The sequence below is a fragment of the Piliocolobus tephrosceles genome, chromosome 9 (genome assembly GCF_002776525.5).
Source record: "Piliocolobus tephrosceles isolate RC106 chromosome 9, ASM277652v3, whole genome shotgun sequence".
Classification (NCBI taxonomy): Eukaryota; Metazoa; Chordata; class Mammalia; order Primates; family Cercopithecidae; genus Piliocolobus; species Piliocolobus tephrosceles.
In genome coordinates this window covers 22,568,131-22,583,627 of record NC_045442.1, presented here as the reverse complement: position 1 = coordinate 22,583,627, position 15,497 = coordinate 22,568,131, and the positions used below count along the sequence as shown (strand labels likewise).

Genomic DNA, 15,497 nt, shown 5'->3' with positions numbered 1-15,497 from the left:
CTGCCACTGAGGTAGCATCACTGTTAACATACTGGCATATATTGTTGGTATTGAGCTGGATGGGGTGTTGATTATCCTCTCCCAATACCAATACCCCAACACATAACAATGTGGTACAAGTCGTTATTGATGAAAGTGTACTTTATAAATGAATAAAAGTAGCATACTTTTTTTCTGTGAACAGCTGTGTCTAATTTTTAAACCAAATTAAGACCATATTTACTGTTTCCTCTGTTTCAACAATGAATATATTTTACCATTTTTTTCTTATGGATTTTTAAAGTGAAATGGTAAATACCTGAATCGTGTTTTAATGATTTAATTTGTTGTCTTTTTAAGACTATTTTTCCTCCCCTACTTTACTGCTTAGCACCTCAAGAATTCCTGAATTCATTCTGGTTTCCTCATGAGATGTGATTAGATTTGTCTTATTCTATTGTTTTCATATCTTTATTTGAGCATTTATATTTTATTCAGTGATTTCTACATATTGTGAAATGGTAAAAACATATTTATAGGATCTGTGAAATCTCCAGTGTTTCTCTGTATAGTGTATTTTTCTATTTCCATTACAATCACATAAGGAACAAACTTCCAGTTTAACTCCCAAATAAAAGCCTCATTACTGTATAAAAAACTTTGGAGGCTTAGAGTTTTCTGTTGCTGATTTTTTTTCTTTCTATATTTAAATATCAAAAAGGAGAATAAGATTCTGTTTAATTAAGAATTCTCTTTCCAAAGCAACAGGTGTATATGGAACTTTGTTTTTGTGGTTCTACCTTGGATGCTTCTTTTTGTCTTTGCCAGGACAATCAATTAACATCACTTCCCTTGGATTTTGGAACTTGGACCAGTATGGTAGAATTGAATTTAGCCACTAATCAGCTCACAAAGATCCCTGAGGATGTGTCTGGTCTTGTTTCTCTTGAGGTTAGTATAAATGAGCAATTAAAGCACCCCAGAACCTTCCATACTTATCTCATTTAAAAATTTCAAATTGAAATAAACAATTTCTGTTTGGGTGAAGATTATAATTAGAAATGTTAGAACTCACTTAAACGTACAACTCTAATAGGATAATGAAGTGTTGACTTAAGTAGTCTAGATTCAGTCCTTTTGAATTTCTCTTGCCTACTAAAAGTTGGTATGTTTGAGTGCCATAAAGTATTAATATCTCTAAAAGAAAAGTTCTGTAAAAGCATCTTTTAGAACAATTTTTTTCTTTAGTCTGTTTAAAAACTACACCATTGTCTACCAAAATAATTATCGATTCTCAGACTGTCATTTAGAATGCTTTATCCTACTTTTTCATCCTAATTACCCACCTGCTATTTTATTTACTCATTGATTATTGTCTTTGTTGTAAATCTGGTATGCCTATTTCTAGCCCTCTAAGCTTAGTCCTATTGTTTTCTGTATCTAGAATGCCCTCTTGTCATCCCCTTTTTTCTTTTAGTATGTTTTTCCATAACTAAAGATCCATTTTATTTTCACCTCTTCAGTTAAGGATGATTTCTCCTGCTTCTGAGTTCCTAGAGTTTTCATCCCTTGGTGAAAACGCTTACTAATAGTAAATATATTGTTTTTTAAAATTTCCTTCATATCCATGTTTTTTAAAGATCTAATTTTTAAATTATTTAATAAGGTGAAATAGTGTGGTTTAATGGCTAAAAACATGGGCTTTGAAGTCAAACAAAGCTGAGTGTAATTATCTTTGCATATTTATGTACTGTACTTACCTAAGCTTCAGTTTCTTAAGCTGTGAAATGGGGATAATAAGAGTATTTATCTTGGAGAGTTGTAATTAGGATTAAATGCAATAATGCACATAATACATTTAGTGCAGTGCCTTGCAAATAGTGAAGTCACCTGGTGACTGCTGTTATTATTTTCTCGGACTTATTGTATGTATTTATTATGGGTGGTATAACATTAGGGAAAATAAATGAACATAAAAACTTACCCAGAACCTTACATATCTGTTTTACCTGTTGCTCTTTCTCCCAACCCAGTGTTGTCTCCTTCCTTTCTGCTAGTTTGTAACTTTATCGGAACAAAGGCTATCTTCCTCTGCCATTTTTCCCCTCTTCAGTATCTTCTAGGATGCTTTCAATGTAATAAGTACAGGACAGATAATAAATACAGTGGATTGATATAGCAAGTTTAGAAGTTAGTTTTTACCTTCCTTTAGTAATGGTTTGTAAGGGTTTTGAATAAATAGTTTCCTATTAGATAAACATTTGTAACTATTCAGTAATTTTTTTGAAATGTAGTTAAAATTAAATTGCTTCTTTTGTTTTCATTAGTTTTGATATAATCAAGCAAAATCTCTTTTGTAATAACTATGGTGATTTTTTTAGAAAAGTAAGTTAAATATTTTATATGTTATATAATTGAACATTACCCTTAATATTCATTGTTTGGAAAATAAGCATTGCTTAATAGATTTTAAGCCACACAATGATAGCATATAATTTCATTTCATGATTTGCTAAAAATTATCAATAATTTCTCATTAGGTTCTTATATTATCAAACAATCTTCTAAAGAAGCTTCCCCATGGTCTTGGAAACCTTAGGAAGTTAAGAGAGTTAGATCTGGAAGAGAACAAATTGGAATCCTTGCCAAATGAAATTGCATATCTTAAGGATTTACAGGTAAACATTATCCTGGTGGTTTTGTAGTTATATAAAGTTTTTGGAATCCATTCTAAATTGCACATTTTTCTTAAGATTTTGATGTAATTATTGGATCAGATAGACTTTCCTATTCTAGTATTAGGGCTGAGTTTTATGTTCATATAACCTGGCTTCGTTTTCCTAACAAATGATATTGTGTGAAAGAAAAATATGTAACGTAAGTGATTCTCATTCTATCCAATCTAGTTTCCCTTTTATTTTATTGTTTAGACATATTATTTTAATTTACATTAAATGTAGGAAATATATTTGTAACTGTCTTTTATTTTGTTAATCTTTTAGAAATTAGTCTTGACAAACAACCAGTTGACCACTCTTCCCAGAGGCATTGGTCACCTTACTAATCTCACACATCTGGGTCTTGGAGAGAACCTGCTTACTCACCTTCCTGAAGAAATTGGTATGAACCCTATGAATGCTTGACTCTGTACTAATAATTTGCTCTTGTGCATCCAAGCAGTATATCAGATAAATATGACAAATTCTATTATTTTTTAAACTGAGGTTATATCAGGCTTAAGATTTTTTTTTTTTTTAATAGAGCACTGATGGTTGATTGTTGATTGGTTTTGGTTAGGATTCCTAAAGGCTGTTAGGATTGGTTTTAATATTAATGCTGTATTTGAGAATGTTTTGGAATACTTACATTTCCAATAGGTTTTATGTATAACCTCAATTTAGAAGTTATTTTATATTCCTTCTAAATTTAAAAATTACACAGGGTTGAATTAGTAATGTTTTATGCCAAAAGAACATTTCTTTATGAGATTTTAGAATTGATATTAATATTTAACCAATATTAACATTTGGGAATACTTAACATTTTCCAAGTGTTTTCATTTCCATTATTTTATGTAATATACATGACCACCTGGAATTTTAGACAGTGCAAGTTGTAATCTTGCTTTATAAAGAGAATTACTTGATTAAGGTCACATGGTAATTAAATGTTAGCTTTTAAATTAGTAATTCTGTGCATTATGTTCTTCCATCTGTAGTGCAGCGTCCCACAGGAACTATAGCTTAGTAAACACCACCTGTTCTCATTCATAGGTGGAAAATGAACAATGAGAACACTTGGAAACGGGGTGGGGAGCATCACACACCGAGGCCTGTCGTGGAGTTGGGGGAGGGGAGAGGGATAGCATTAGGAGATATACCTAATGTAAATGATGAGTTAATGGGTGCAGCACACCAACATGGCACATGTATACATATGTAACAAACCTGCACGTTGTGTACATGTACCCCAGAACTTAAAGTATAATTAAAAAAAAAAATGGTTTTGGAGATGGTTGACCATTCAAAATCTAGCCCTGCTGCTTATTGGCTTTGTGACTTTAGGGATAAGGTATGTAAACTCCCTAAGCCTCAAGTTTCTTACCTGTAAAATAATGATGATAATAGTAATTTCTCATAGGGTTGTTCTGAAGCTTAAATATCTTACATGTAAACACATTGATTATATACTAGTTATTATTTCTGTTAGTTTTCTAATAAATACCACTGTCAAATATTCTGAATTTTGAAATTTAAAAATTGGAAACACATGAGGCAAATTTACACATATATTTCTAGTATATATATTCACCTGATCTCATTTAATTGCTTGAGACATTTTCCTAGAGAATACAAGTATCCTAAGATAGTCTAAGAAAAAAATTTTAAAGGTCTACATAAATCGAGTTTTGGCTTACTGCCATACATGTGATAACTCTCAGTGAAAGGTTCATATTAAGTAATAAAACTTTTGCACATAAGAAATTTATTAATTTGAGAAAATGTTACATCTACAACAGAAAAGTGGTTATAGACATTGAATATATAATAAGCTCACCTTTGGAGTTTAAAAATATATATAAGTAAGTATTATATATGTGCCAAACAATCCCAAACAGAATCTCTGGAGATGGGGCATATGTACTTTCAAAATACAAAGCTCTCCAAGCTTGAAGACCTACCATAAAGGAAGGGGTTCTAATTAATTTAGTTTGTATGGAGTGTGAGCTGGACATCAGGAGTTTAAAAAGTCTTCCAAGTTGATTTGAATATGCAGCAAAATTTGAGATCCATGGTTGTAGAGTTTTAAAGCTAAGAAAGGAGAATTAAAAGAAATATGTGCTCAGTATATGTAATGACCAGAATAGCATCATGCCCGGTTGAACTTTTAAAATAGCAACTAATTTTTTAAAAAATAATTGATTTGATTTTTTTTTTTAACAGGTACACTGGAGAACCTAGAAGAACTGTATTTGAATGACAACCCCAACCTGCATAGCCTTCCCTTTGAGCTGGCACTCTGCAGCAAGCTTTCAATCATGAGTATTGAGAACTGTCCACTCAGTCACCTTCCACCTCAGATTGTTGCTGGGGGGCCTTCTTTCATCATTCAGTTCTTAAAGATGCAGGGTCCGTATCGTGCCATGGTCTGATACAAATCTGCTGGTCCCACACACTGTTCAAAAATAGACTGCCATTAATGTTTCTTATCTATATCTGTATCTATTTATGTAGATATTGGTATATGGCAGATTTATAAAAATTGCATTATGTGTTTATGCTGATAGAGGAATCATAGCCATTTAGAATTTTTTTTAAATTCTGTACAAAAGGCTTATATAAGTTTTCTTTGCTGAATATGATGGATGTTTTTCTGTTGTGTATTCTGATATGCCAGTTTGCTTAAAACATTTGCCAACAAATTATGAAGTTATTAAATTTAAGGGACAGAGGTAGTATAGTTAGATATACTTTCTCTTAGGAAAAATAATGGGCAAACAATTTTGTTGCAACTTTTCATATATATTTTCCCCTTACCAATTGTTGTATCTTTATAGTATTGTAGGCCCTGAAAGTAGAATTTTTCTTTAACTTATTTTGAGATTTGAGATTTAAATTTTATGTATTGTTTACAGTCAGAGTAAATCACTGGATTTTTTTTTGTTTGTTTTGATTTGCTCTGTTTTATTCAGTCAAATCTAGAGTTTGAATCCTCTGCTAAAGAATTTGCATCGGCTGGTTTAAATAGTGAAGGGTATTTGCTTGTTAAAAAAAAAAAAAAACCAAAAACTGGCAAAGTGAAAAGTTACAGTTGAAAATCTAGAATTTCTTTAATTGTGCTTCTCTGATGAGTTGTGAAGCGAAATACCTGAAGTGAATCTTTGGGGTAGGAGAAGGGTATTGAGACCTTTTCTAGTATGAATATTTTTTAAGTTTGGGGGAAGAGAAACTTGTAGTGAAAAGGAGTTTTTTCATTCCTGAAAGTTGCAGATCCACAGAAACTAACAGGATAATTTGGCAAATAAATTACATATAAACACACACAATCTATATATGTATATACAATGCTATATAGATATGTATTTATTATATCATAAACTACAGTAGGTAACTTTAAGGATTTCTTCCTATCCTTGTACAATGACATGAATGTCTTTCTTTGAAAACTGCAATATATGTATGTTTCAAGGTTATTTAACAGTGTACTATGGTTTTATATCTTGACTTGCCTTGTACATCTTTCAATTCTGGAATATCTGTGTCTAAGCACAATATCTTCACACTGTGCTGTATTGCTGCTGAACTAAATGCACTTTTCCCCCACATGTGGGGCACTGGCTTCAAACAATTCAGTTCAGTATCATTACTTTTAATCTCATCTTTCCTTTCTTGGTATTTGTTAATACAGTTATGGAAAAGAGGCACATTGCATAGTAGCCATTGGGGAGTTCAGTGGAAGTTCTGTAAGATGTGCATGTACTATTTGATATATTTTCTTTTGCTTCACTGCTTTTAATACTTAGCAGTATTGTTGGTCTAAGTCAATTTGATTATTGAGGAATCTCAGAGCAAGTTGCGTTCTGGATGTCATCCTAAAAAACACTTCATATATAATTAATAACTATTTTGTATAATTACATATTGCTGCTTGTGTTTTTTTTTTTCCATTTAGTTGGGCGTTGTGTTTTACACAAAACCATTTTTGAATTAAGGCTGTGATATTAAGATAGAAATTTGGACTGTTGTTCTGCTTTTCCTGGCACTCAAATTCATGACTAGGTTTGAGATCAAACCTATGTTTGTAATTAGAGATTTTATAAGGATCAACTAAGAAATGGAAGGCTGGTGAAGATATAAAACCCTAGAATGCTTAAATGTGCTGTAAAACTATTGTAGATGTCACTGGATTTTACCAAGTAATATCCTTTCTTCTTTTTTTTTCCCCCATCTACTGTGGCTTTTCAGTTAAAATTTTGTTTATAAAAGGAATTTGTTTATTACAGCTCTACCTAGAGCTTGTGTGTATGTGTGGTTTTTTAAATTCCGTATCCAGGTATGTTTATGTATTAAGATGATGGAACTTGAACTTTAAAGGTAGTAACTAAATGTCTTTTCTTTAAAAAAAAATGGTTATTATTTCTTAAAATGAAAATAGAGTTTTAAAAGCATTTTTGTTCCACCTTTATTTATGTTAATCTGTAACAGAAATGTAAAATGATTGGTCTTACATGTAGAAGTCATGCTATGTGTAAGCAATATAATGACAAATTATAAAAAATTTTGAAGAAGTATAAAACATATATCCTCTATAGTCTGTCACCGTGTAAGAGCCCACAAATTTCATTATTTCTACCAAGAAACTAAAATGAACTCTGATTAAGATATCCCTGTGAAATCAAGATATTTAATATTTAAATAGTTTGAATATAATAAGGGATATTGTTGAAGACTACATCTGAGCTAATACTTTTTCCTGAAACTGCAATGGGACTAATTGGCATATCCAAAAATTTTCCTTTCTTTTAAAGAAATTACATTTAGTCTCTCCATGAGACTCAGCGAATAAGAATATTCAAGGATGTTACATTATAAAAACATTGCTCTAAACTTTGCTTTTTGTTAATATGTAGTAGAAAAATGGCAATGGTAATGTCAGCCTGTCCTTTTGTGAGAGTTTAGTACTTTCTAAATCCCACATGATTATTTTATACAGAAAGGAGGAGGTGCTAAATAATTTATGAACTTTATAGATATAAATGAAAACAGTAGATGATACAGGAAGGGAAAATACACTTAAAACATTTATTTTTACTTAAAATGTAGGTATTGCAATGGGAATGATCTCTAAAAAATGTAATGCAAATTTCTAATTTATCTGTGCAGCTTGAATCATTTAAAATAGGTAACTTATTATACATTAAAATTTGTCTAGGTTTTCTGTAAATTTTTGTTAAAACCTTTTGCTTTTCATCTGTTATTTCGTTTTTTTTTTTTCCTTTTTTTTTATTGAAACAGAGTCTCGCTCTGTCAGCCAGGCTGGAGTGCAGTGGCGTGATCTCAGCTCACTGCAACCTCCGCCTCCCAGGTTCAAGCGATTCTCCTACCTCGGCCTCCCGAGTAGCTGGGACTACAGGTGACTGCCACCATGGTCGGCTAATTTTTCATATTTTTAGTAGAGATGAGGTTTTACCGTGTTAGCCAGGATGGTCTCGATCTGCTGACCTCGTGATCCGCCCACCTCGGCCTCTGAAAGTGCGGGGATTACAGGCATGAACCACCACACCCAGCCTCATCTGTTATTTCTAAGCCATGTGCATTGAATCCAAATTTCACCTTGCAGAATTTATAATTGTTTATTAATAAGAATGTATTAATAAGAATGTAACTAAGTATATAAAAGTAGACACTTCTGAAATGAAAAGGGGCACTACCGATAGTTATATAGGGCCAACAGCGCAACAGTGGTCTCAGGAAATCAGAACATATGATCACTCTTGCATGATTAAAATTAGATGAAAGCAGATAGCATAATTCAAAATAAACTGGAGAAGTATACATTCCTGAAATCTATAAACTTGAACTAAAATGAATTATTTGTGAGGAAAGGTCTCCTTCTGCCTTGATCAGAAGATAAGATAGTGTATCAAATGTCTTAGCTAAAACTTTTCTCTTGCTTTATTCTTTTGAGTAGTTTAGTCTTGAGGAGTCATTGGGAAACGCATGGCAAATCTTTTTTTTTTCCTTTTTTTCTTTTTCTTTTTTTTTTTTTTTTTTGAGACGGAGTCTCGCTCTGTTGCCCAGGCTGGAGTGCAGTGGCCGGATCTCAGCTCACTGCAAGCTCCGCCTCCCAGGTTTACACCATTCTCCTGCCTCAGCCTCCCAAGTAGCTGGGACTACAGGCGCCCGCCACCACGCCTGGCTAATTTTTTGTATTTTTAGTAGAGACGGGGTTTCACCGTGTTAGCCAGGATGGTCTTGATCTCCTGACCTCATGATCCGCCCGCCTACGCCTCCCATAGTGCTAGGATTACAGGCGTGAGCCACCGCGCCCGGCCGCATGGCAAATCTTTAGTTGATTATGTAATCTTGGAGAATTTGAATGTGCAAGAGTTGTGACATTGACTTGGTATCTAAGGGAGTATCTTGAATATTGTTATATTAGGAAAATATGAGAATGTTTTATAAAATAGTTATCAGTACTTTGTTATTGAATAGAATGCCTTTCTGAGAAAACTTTCTGGGTTTATTTTTTCACTTTAAAAAATGACGTTAAAAATAAGGGATTTTTTAAATTTTAAAAAACTAGAGTTGGTTCTCATTACCCTTAAAAAATACTTTCTTTTGTATACACTTGTTAAATATCCCACTGACATACTATAAGTTCTTTATGTAAACGGTTTTGAATTTAAATACCTGTCTGTGATCAAGACTTTATCTGGATAGTAGTTTATAGTATTTCAGACTGGAAATGTTTCCAAGTTTGTTAGGAGGAGTAGCCTCTACTGTTGAGAGTAGTTGGGGCAGGGCATGCAGTATACAGCTTTTGCAGTTTGTGCAGTATACAGCAGCATACCATACTGGGGGTGATGTTCATTCACGTCATAGATTTGTATATTATCACAGTTTTTTTTAGCAGGTGTTGGTAAAGTTTCTTGTTCTAACAAAATCAGTATATTATGTCACATTTCTGACTTAAGAACCTTAGGAAGGAGCCTTTTTTGTTTGTTTGTTTCTTGCACAATAGTGCAAGTTTGGCTAGAGGGGAGATTCTGTCTTTGTGCAAATTGTTAGAGTTCCATCCTAGGAATCCTAATAATAATGTAATAATGTTTAAATGGCATTAGAAGCATTTTATATATTATAGGTACTCCAAAAAATCATCTTACCTGGAAAATCTAATGAGAGTTTTTGGGTGCTTTATCAGTGACCATCATCATTTAGATGTTCTGTGTTATCTAATTTGCTTTTTATGATTACTGATATTGATTCTTTTTTTTTTTTTTTGAGACAGAGTCTCGCTCTGTTGCCCAGGCTGGAGTGCAGTGGCGTGCAGTCTTGGCTCACTGCAAGCTCCACGTCCCGGGGTCACACCATTCTCCTGCCTCAGTCTCCCGAGCAGCTGGGACTACAGGCGCCTGCCACCACACCTGACTAATTTTTTTGCATTTTTAGTAGAGATGGGGTTTCACCATGTTAGCCAGGATGTTCTCAATCTCCTGACCTTGTGATCTGCCTGCCTCGGCCTCCCAAAGTGCTGGGATTACAGGCGTGAGCCACTGTGCCCGGCCTGTGTTGTTTCTTAAAATGAAAATAGATAAAGTTTTTAAAGCATTATGGAGAATTTAACCTTCCACTGGTCTGATTAAACAGTATACAAGTAGCATCTGCATCAGCCGTCTATGCCATTTTCTTTTTATGATTTCAAAGAAATTATTTAAGAAATCTGCCAATTTAGCTAGTACTTAAAACCTGATGTCCACTACTAAAAATGTTTTATGGGTGGATCAAATAATTTATTTTAATACTAGTCTTGAATAGAAAAATATACTAATATACACTTTTTTCACATTTGCTCTGTCTCTTCTTCCACCTCAAAACTCATTTTTAACATAGTTCAGAAAGTTACCTTATAATTGCTAAATAAGAACATGATATATTTAACAGTTTGGATTTTTCTCTAGGTAAAGATCAGGTTTCCACTGATGTTTAACAGGGCTTGTACTGTGCTTAGAATACTTAGCTATTCTGAATTATGATTCAAGGCTAAAAGGTATAAACAGCCTTCACATAATGTACTTTGAACCTGAATTATATTGTTGATTATTTCGACTTTATAAAAATTGCCATTTTAGTAAGTCATTCTGTATTGTTATTCAATGGAAATAATGTATTTGTAAACGTTCTGCCATAGAGTCTTTGAAAAGATTTCCAATGCTGTGTGTAACTGAAGCTGGACCTGAAATCAGTCTTTGCAGTGTCATGAAACCATAAAAATGTGGAACTGAGAGAAATGACGTTTTACTACTATGAAATTCTTCTGGAAAACTTGAAACAGCAAATGGCATGCAGAAGGTATACAGAAATAAGTGCACAAAAACATGCAGCATAGTATTTGATATGGTCAGTGGTGTCCTTCAATATAGTTGTTTATGTTGTTTATATATTATTATTTTGAAAACCTTAAATTTCGGATTTTGTTGTTGTTGTTATATCCTGTAATGAAGACTGTGCTCTATAATGGAGAAATGAATTCTTAGAAGTAATTCTCCCATGCTCTGAGCCTTCTAGTCCTAATAGTATTTTTATCATGATCTCCATGTTATGTAAAGAAAATGGTTTTGTGTTCTTTTGTAAACTTTCATAAGAAAGTTTGCTCTGACTCAGCTGTTTAGGATGTCATGGTAACTAAAGGTGGAAATTGAGTGCAGGTTTCCTAGAAAAAAAAGGTGTAATATTGGCTAATAAAGAAAACTATGTTAAGTTTGTGTTTTAAAATGTTTTACAAGAACAAAAGCTACGAGGATAAAGGAGATAATATCCAATGATAACTACTATTTAATTGACTGAAGAAAACTTAAGGAAAACAAATTTTAGTCCTTTACACAATGTGATTAAATGTCATCTTTCCTGGTATCATTCTTTAATATGTATTTTTAAAAACCACTGTGGCTACCTTGAGAAGAATAGATTGAAGGATATCACAACTAGAGACCAAGAGGCCAGATGAGAGACTGTTAGAGTCATCCAGATGATGGATGACAGTGGCTTTGATTGGAATTTTAGTAATAGGGGTGGAAAGAATGACCCTTAAGGGAGCCTTAGCAAGACATATTAGTAAGAAGTAATGATTGATTGGGTAAAATGAGTAAGGATCAAAGAATACTCCCAGGTTTGTGGCTTAAGCATCTAAGTGTATTTACTAAACTAAGGAACCTTGGCAGAGGACCAGATTCTTTTGGTTTGTTTAGAGGTAGGAAGAGAATGTGTTTTAGAGCCTGTGGAACATGAAGTGGAGATACCAGGTAAGCAATTGGATACATACATGTTAGGAAGTTAGGCCTGGAAACAGATGATCCAACATATAGATGGTAATTGAAACAAGGATTCCCTAGGGAGATTGTGTAGGATGGGAAAAAGACGGAATCCCTGATGAACTCCAAAAATCAAGAAGTAGCTGTAGTAGAGGTGAGAAATTTTATTTCCTTAAAGAATTGGGGTGGAGAATGTTAAGGGCAGTATAGGACTGCTTATACTCTTTATTTAGATTTAATTCCCTTAAATCTTCTCTTTAGAAATAACGTAAAGATTGAGCTCATTTTTCTGCATTAAAAAAAATTTTTATTGCTCTTTTCCAGACTTTTAATTATTTAATTAACCTGTTTATGCTGGTTTTTCCCTCTTCATTTTGCTCTTTAACTCTTCCTTTACTTTGTGGTTAACCTTGTGGAATAGATTAGGTTTGAGATAACTACTAGGTCTAGTTTTTAACTCATCTGTGATCCAGAGTGGCTTACCTGATCCAGTTAAAGAATTAGATTTTTTTTCATAGTCTTAGCTTTGTTAGCAAAATTTAGGCCTAGGAAGAGAATGCCTGTATTTTGGAAGGGTCCAGTTCTAAAATAGACAGACAAAATATTCTGACTTGAAAAGAATACTGTTATAAAATATAAAAATAAATTACATTTAAATGATTGGATTATTGGCTCTGTAATGCTTTAGTAGTGATTAGACTGTTAAACTTTTTTTTCCTGGAATTTCTTAAAGACTGGGTAATCATTTATTCAGATTACAAGTGCATATATCTGAGAACATATATACAGCCAGATGCTCTAGCCCTGAGTTACACCCCCTGAGAACATATATTATAAATATTATCTTCCAAATCAGGCATTGTAAATGTCCAGATCTTTTTAAAAAATATTTTATTTGATTGAATAATTTCCTTGTTGAGATTAGAGATAAGAATCTAAATGTTTGGATTTTTTTAGTTTAGATTGTATCACTAACTTTGAAAATTAGTTGGAAACTCCAGTTTTAATGAAATTTATTTTCTAGAGCAAGAAGGTGGTGGATTTTAATGCTCAGTGTTTTAGACTCTAAATGGCTGTATTTCTTATGGCAGAAGTGCACACAGTGTTTGGGATTCATTTTTCAGTTTCTGAAATGTAAAGATGTACCATGTGTATACTCGTGTGTACATACATACGAATATATGAAAGAGGAGAAAAGGGATAAAATCAAGAAGGTGAAAATACAAACAAAAGTGAACGTTATGTGTCTCAGCTCAGGCAGGTGACCAATTTGTCAAGAAGTTCTTCTCTGGTTTTCCCTGATTTGGGATCATTATATTTTGCTGAATTTTATTTATTATATATTCAATGTCTTTTAACTAGCACTGTTCATTAGTGCAAAATTAAATGTTTATCCTATATCTTCTGTTGTCAAACACACACTATGGACAGATAGAAAATTTTTGCCCTTAGATCACAAACTAATGGAATTCACACCTATTTTGAGTAATCTACTTTTTTAAAAGTAAAAATATCTGATTTAACTCAGAATTCGATTTTTCTAACCTCCAAAGCACCTCCCGTGACTGTGGAATAAAGTCCATCTTGGGGCAAGTGAGAACATTGATTGCCTTTATAGAGACTAAAATGTTAACAGTGAAGATTCATGGATGAACCTAGATTTGAGGTAATCACTGTTTTCTAATAAAATGTTTGGAGATGACTTTTCTTTTTTTCTTTCTGTGATCATCAACTTAGAGGCAAGTCATAAATTTACAGATTTTGGCCTTTGATGTGCACTTCAAAAGAATACTGTACATCCAATAATTCTGGGTAGCCCTTAATTTATTTGGATTGCAGGTGAGAACTGTAAAAGCAAAATTTTTCAAATTTTATGTTTTTGTACAATAATTTATCCAGTTAATTTTCTCAGGGCATGCTGATCGTTACCATATTCATTAGGTGTTAGCATAGATTATATATCTAAGAATTAAGCATTACTGTTTTTCAGTTTATATGTGTATGCCCATACATATGTATATTTGTTTCATTTACCACTCTTCATGGAAATTACATTTGTAGGACATTTGAATATTATTTACTAAATACCTGCTTAAAAAAAATACTGTACTGTAAACCGTTCTTCCAAGGGAAGTTTTAAAACAGTTTGAATTCAACAAGAGTTTGCTTATGCCTGTGTGCCTTGGCAGTTATTTTATAGCTTTTCTCTATTATATACTATTGTTTGTCCAAGCGCAAAATTTTAAAAACAGTTTGTATTACTAGCATTCCATTTGGGCCACTAGTTAAATTGAGTGTTGTTAAGGACCTAGGCTTCTTTTAAACCTTTAAAAACTTGTCATGACAATGTTGGTAATCATTTTTTACACTTCTTTAGTTTTAGTTATGCTTAGTTTGTTTATTTAAGGATCATTTGTGTATTATTTTAGACAAATAAGCTAATTTCATGTTTCCTTTCCTGATTCTTTGGTTTCTATGTAAATCTAACTTTATTTTCAGGGAACATCCAGGGAAAGTGAATGACTTATACATTGATGCACTGTCATATCAGCATTGAAATTACAACCTTCGTCTTTCACTACTTAATCAGTATTCTTTCTACTCCACTGTATTGCCTCACCATCTAAAGCATGACATCTGCACTGGCCTGATTGAAATAGACTAGCCAGGTGAAAGCTGATAAAGTGGGGCCTTGACTAAAATAGGCTAACCAGGTGAAAGCCGTATCAGACACAACTTTTCTCCCATTAATATTCTAACTTGAAAAAGCATATATTGTAATAGCCATAAATTTGATTAGTTTCACATTTCTTTCCTCCTCATCCTTTTAAACCAAATGCAAGATTAAAGCCACAAACAAAGTGCAAGACTTAAGTGTATAATCTATAATTTGCATACTTAATTGCTGTTATTTTTGTTTGGGATCTTTCATGTTGTTTATAGGGAGAATATCAAATACAATTTTTGTCTTGGACAGTGACTTTACAGTTGTAGGTTCAAAAAAATCACATAGACTGCCCTCTTTCTCTCAGGAAGATAAGACGTTATCCCATTTTAAAGTAACCAAATCAAAAGGTTTTTAAGCCAACTGTCTGATAAGTAGTATAAGGATACTGGGGACCACCTGTCCTAGTATAGTATTCTTTTGATTCTATCACATTGACTGTGATTTTGTGAATTGGTGATGATGCTTTAGCCACGATCACATTTTCTTTTCTAAAAATTCAGCTTTGGGAGAGATTGGAGCTGTGCATGCAGCAGTAATTAAGAAAGAGTGCCTCTTGGCTAGCCAATCTGATTGGCTTAGAGGAATCCAGGGGGAAGAAAGGAATGACAGGTATTGCAGCCAGATTGCAATACCAAGGAAGACCAAGGAAGCCAGGTGTCCTGCAATATATAAATGCAAATTAAAGTTATCACAGTTGTCTTTTGTAGTATGGTTGATATATGAGTCTACATTCATTTTTTTTCCTATCTCATGACTTTC

At 33.0% G+C, this 15,497-nt stretch overlaps 1 protein-coding gene and 1 pseudogene across 2 annotated transcripts in view; both read left to right on the top strand.

Annotated features, from left to right (window-relative positions):
- Positions 1 to 12,326, top strand: part of SHOC2 (SHOC2 leucine rich repeat scaffold protein) — a 97,339-nt gene extending 85,013 nt beyond the window's left edge. Inside the window, exons 6-10 of one of the 2 annotated variants that reach the window (XM_023206606.2) lie at positions 808 to 930; positions 2,520 to 2,657; positions 2,982 to 3,099; positions 4,923 to 5,108; positions 10,891 to 12,326. In XM_023206606.2, the coding sequence (XP_023062374.1) occupies positions 808 to 930; positions 2,520 to 2,657; positions 2,982 to 3,099; positions 4,923 to 5,108; positions 10,891 to 10,970 (645 nt within the window). In that variant the 3' untranslated portion in view covers positions 10,971 to 12,326. Of the gene's footprint in view, positions 1 to 807; positions 931 to 2,519; positions 2,658 to 2,981; positions 3,100 to 4,922; positions 6,994 to 10,890 lie in introns of those variants that run through there. The other variant, XM_023206607.3, reaches the window with a different exon arrangement.
- The window catches only part of LOC111538896, an 82,911-nt pseudogene continuing 78,438 nt past the window's right edge, over positions 11,025 to 15,497 (top strand).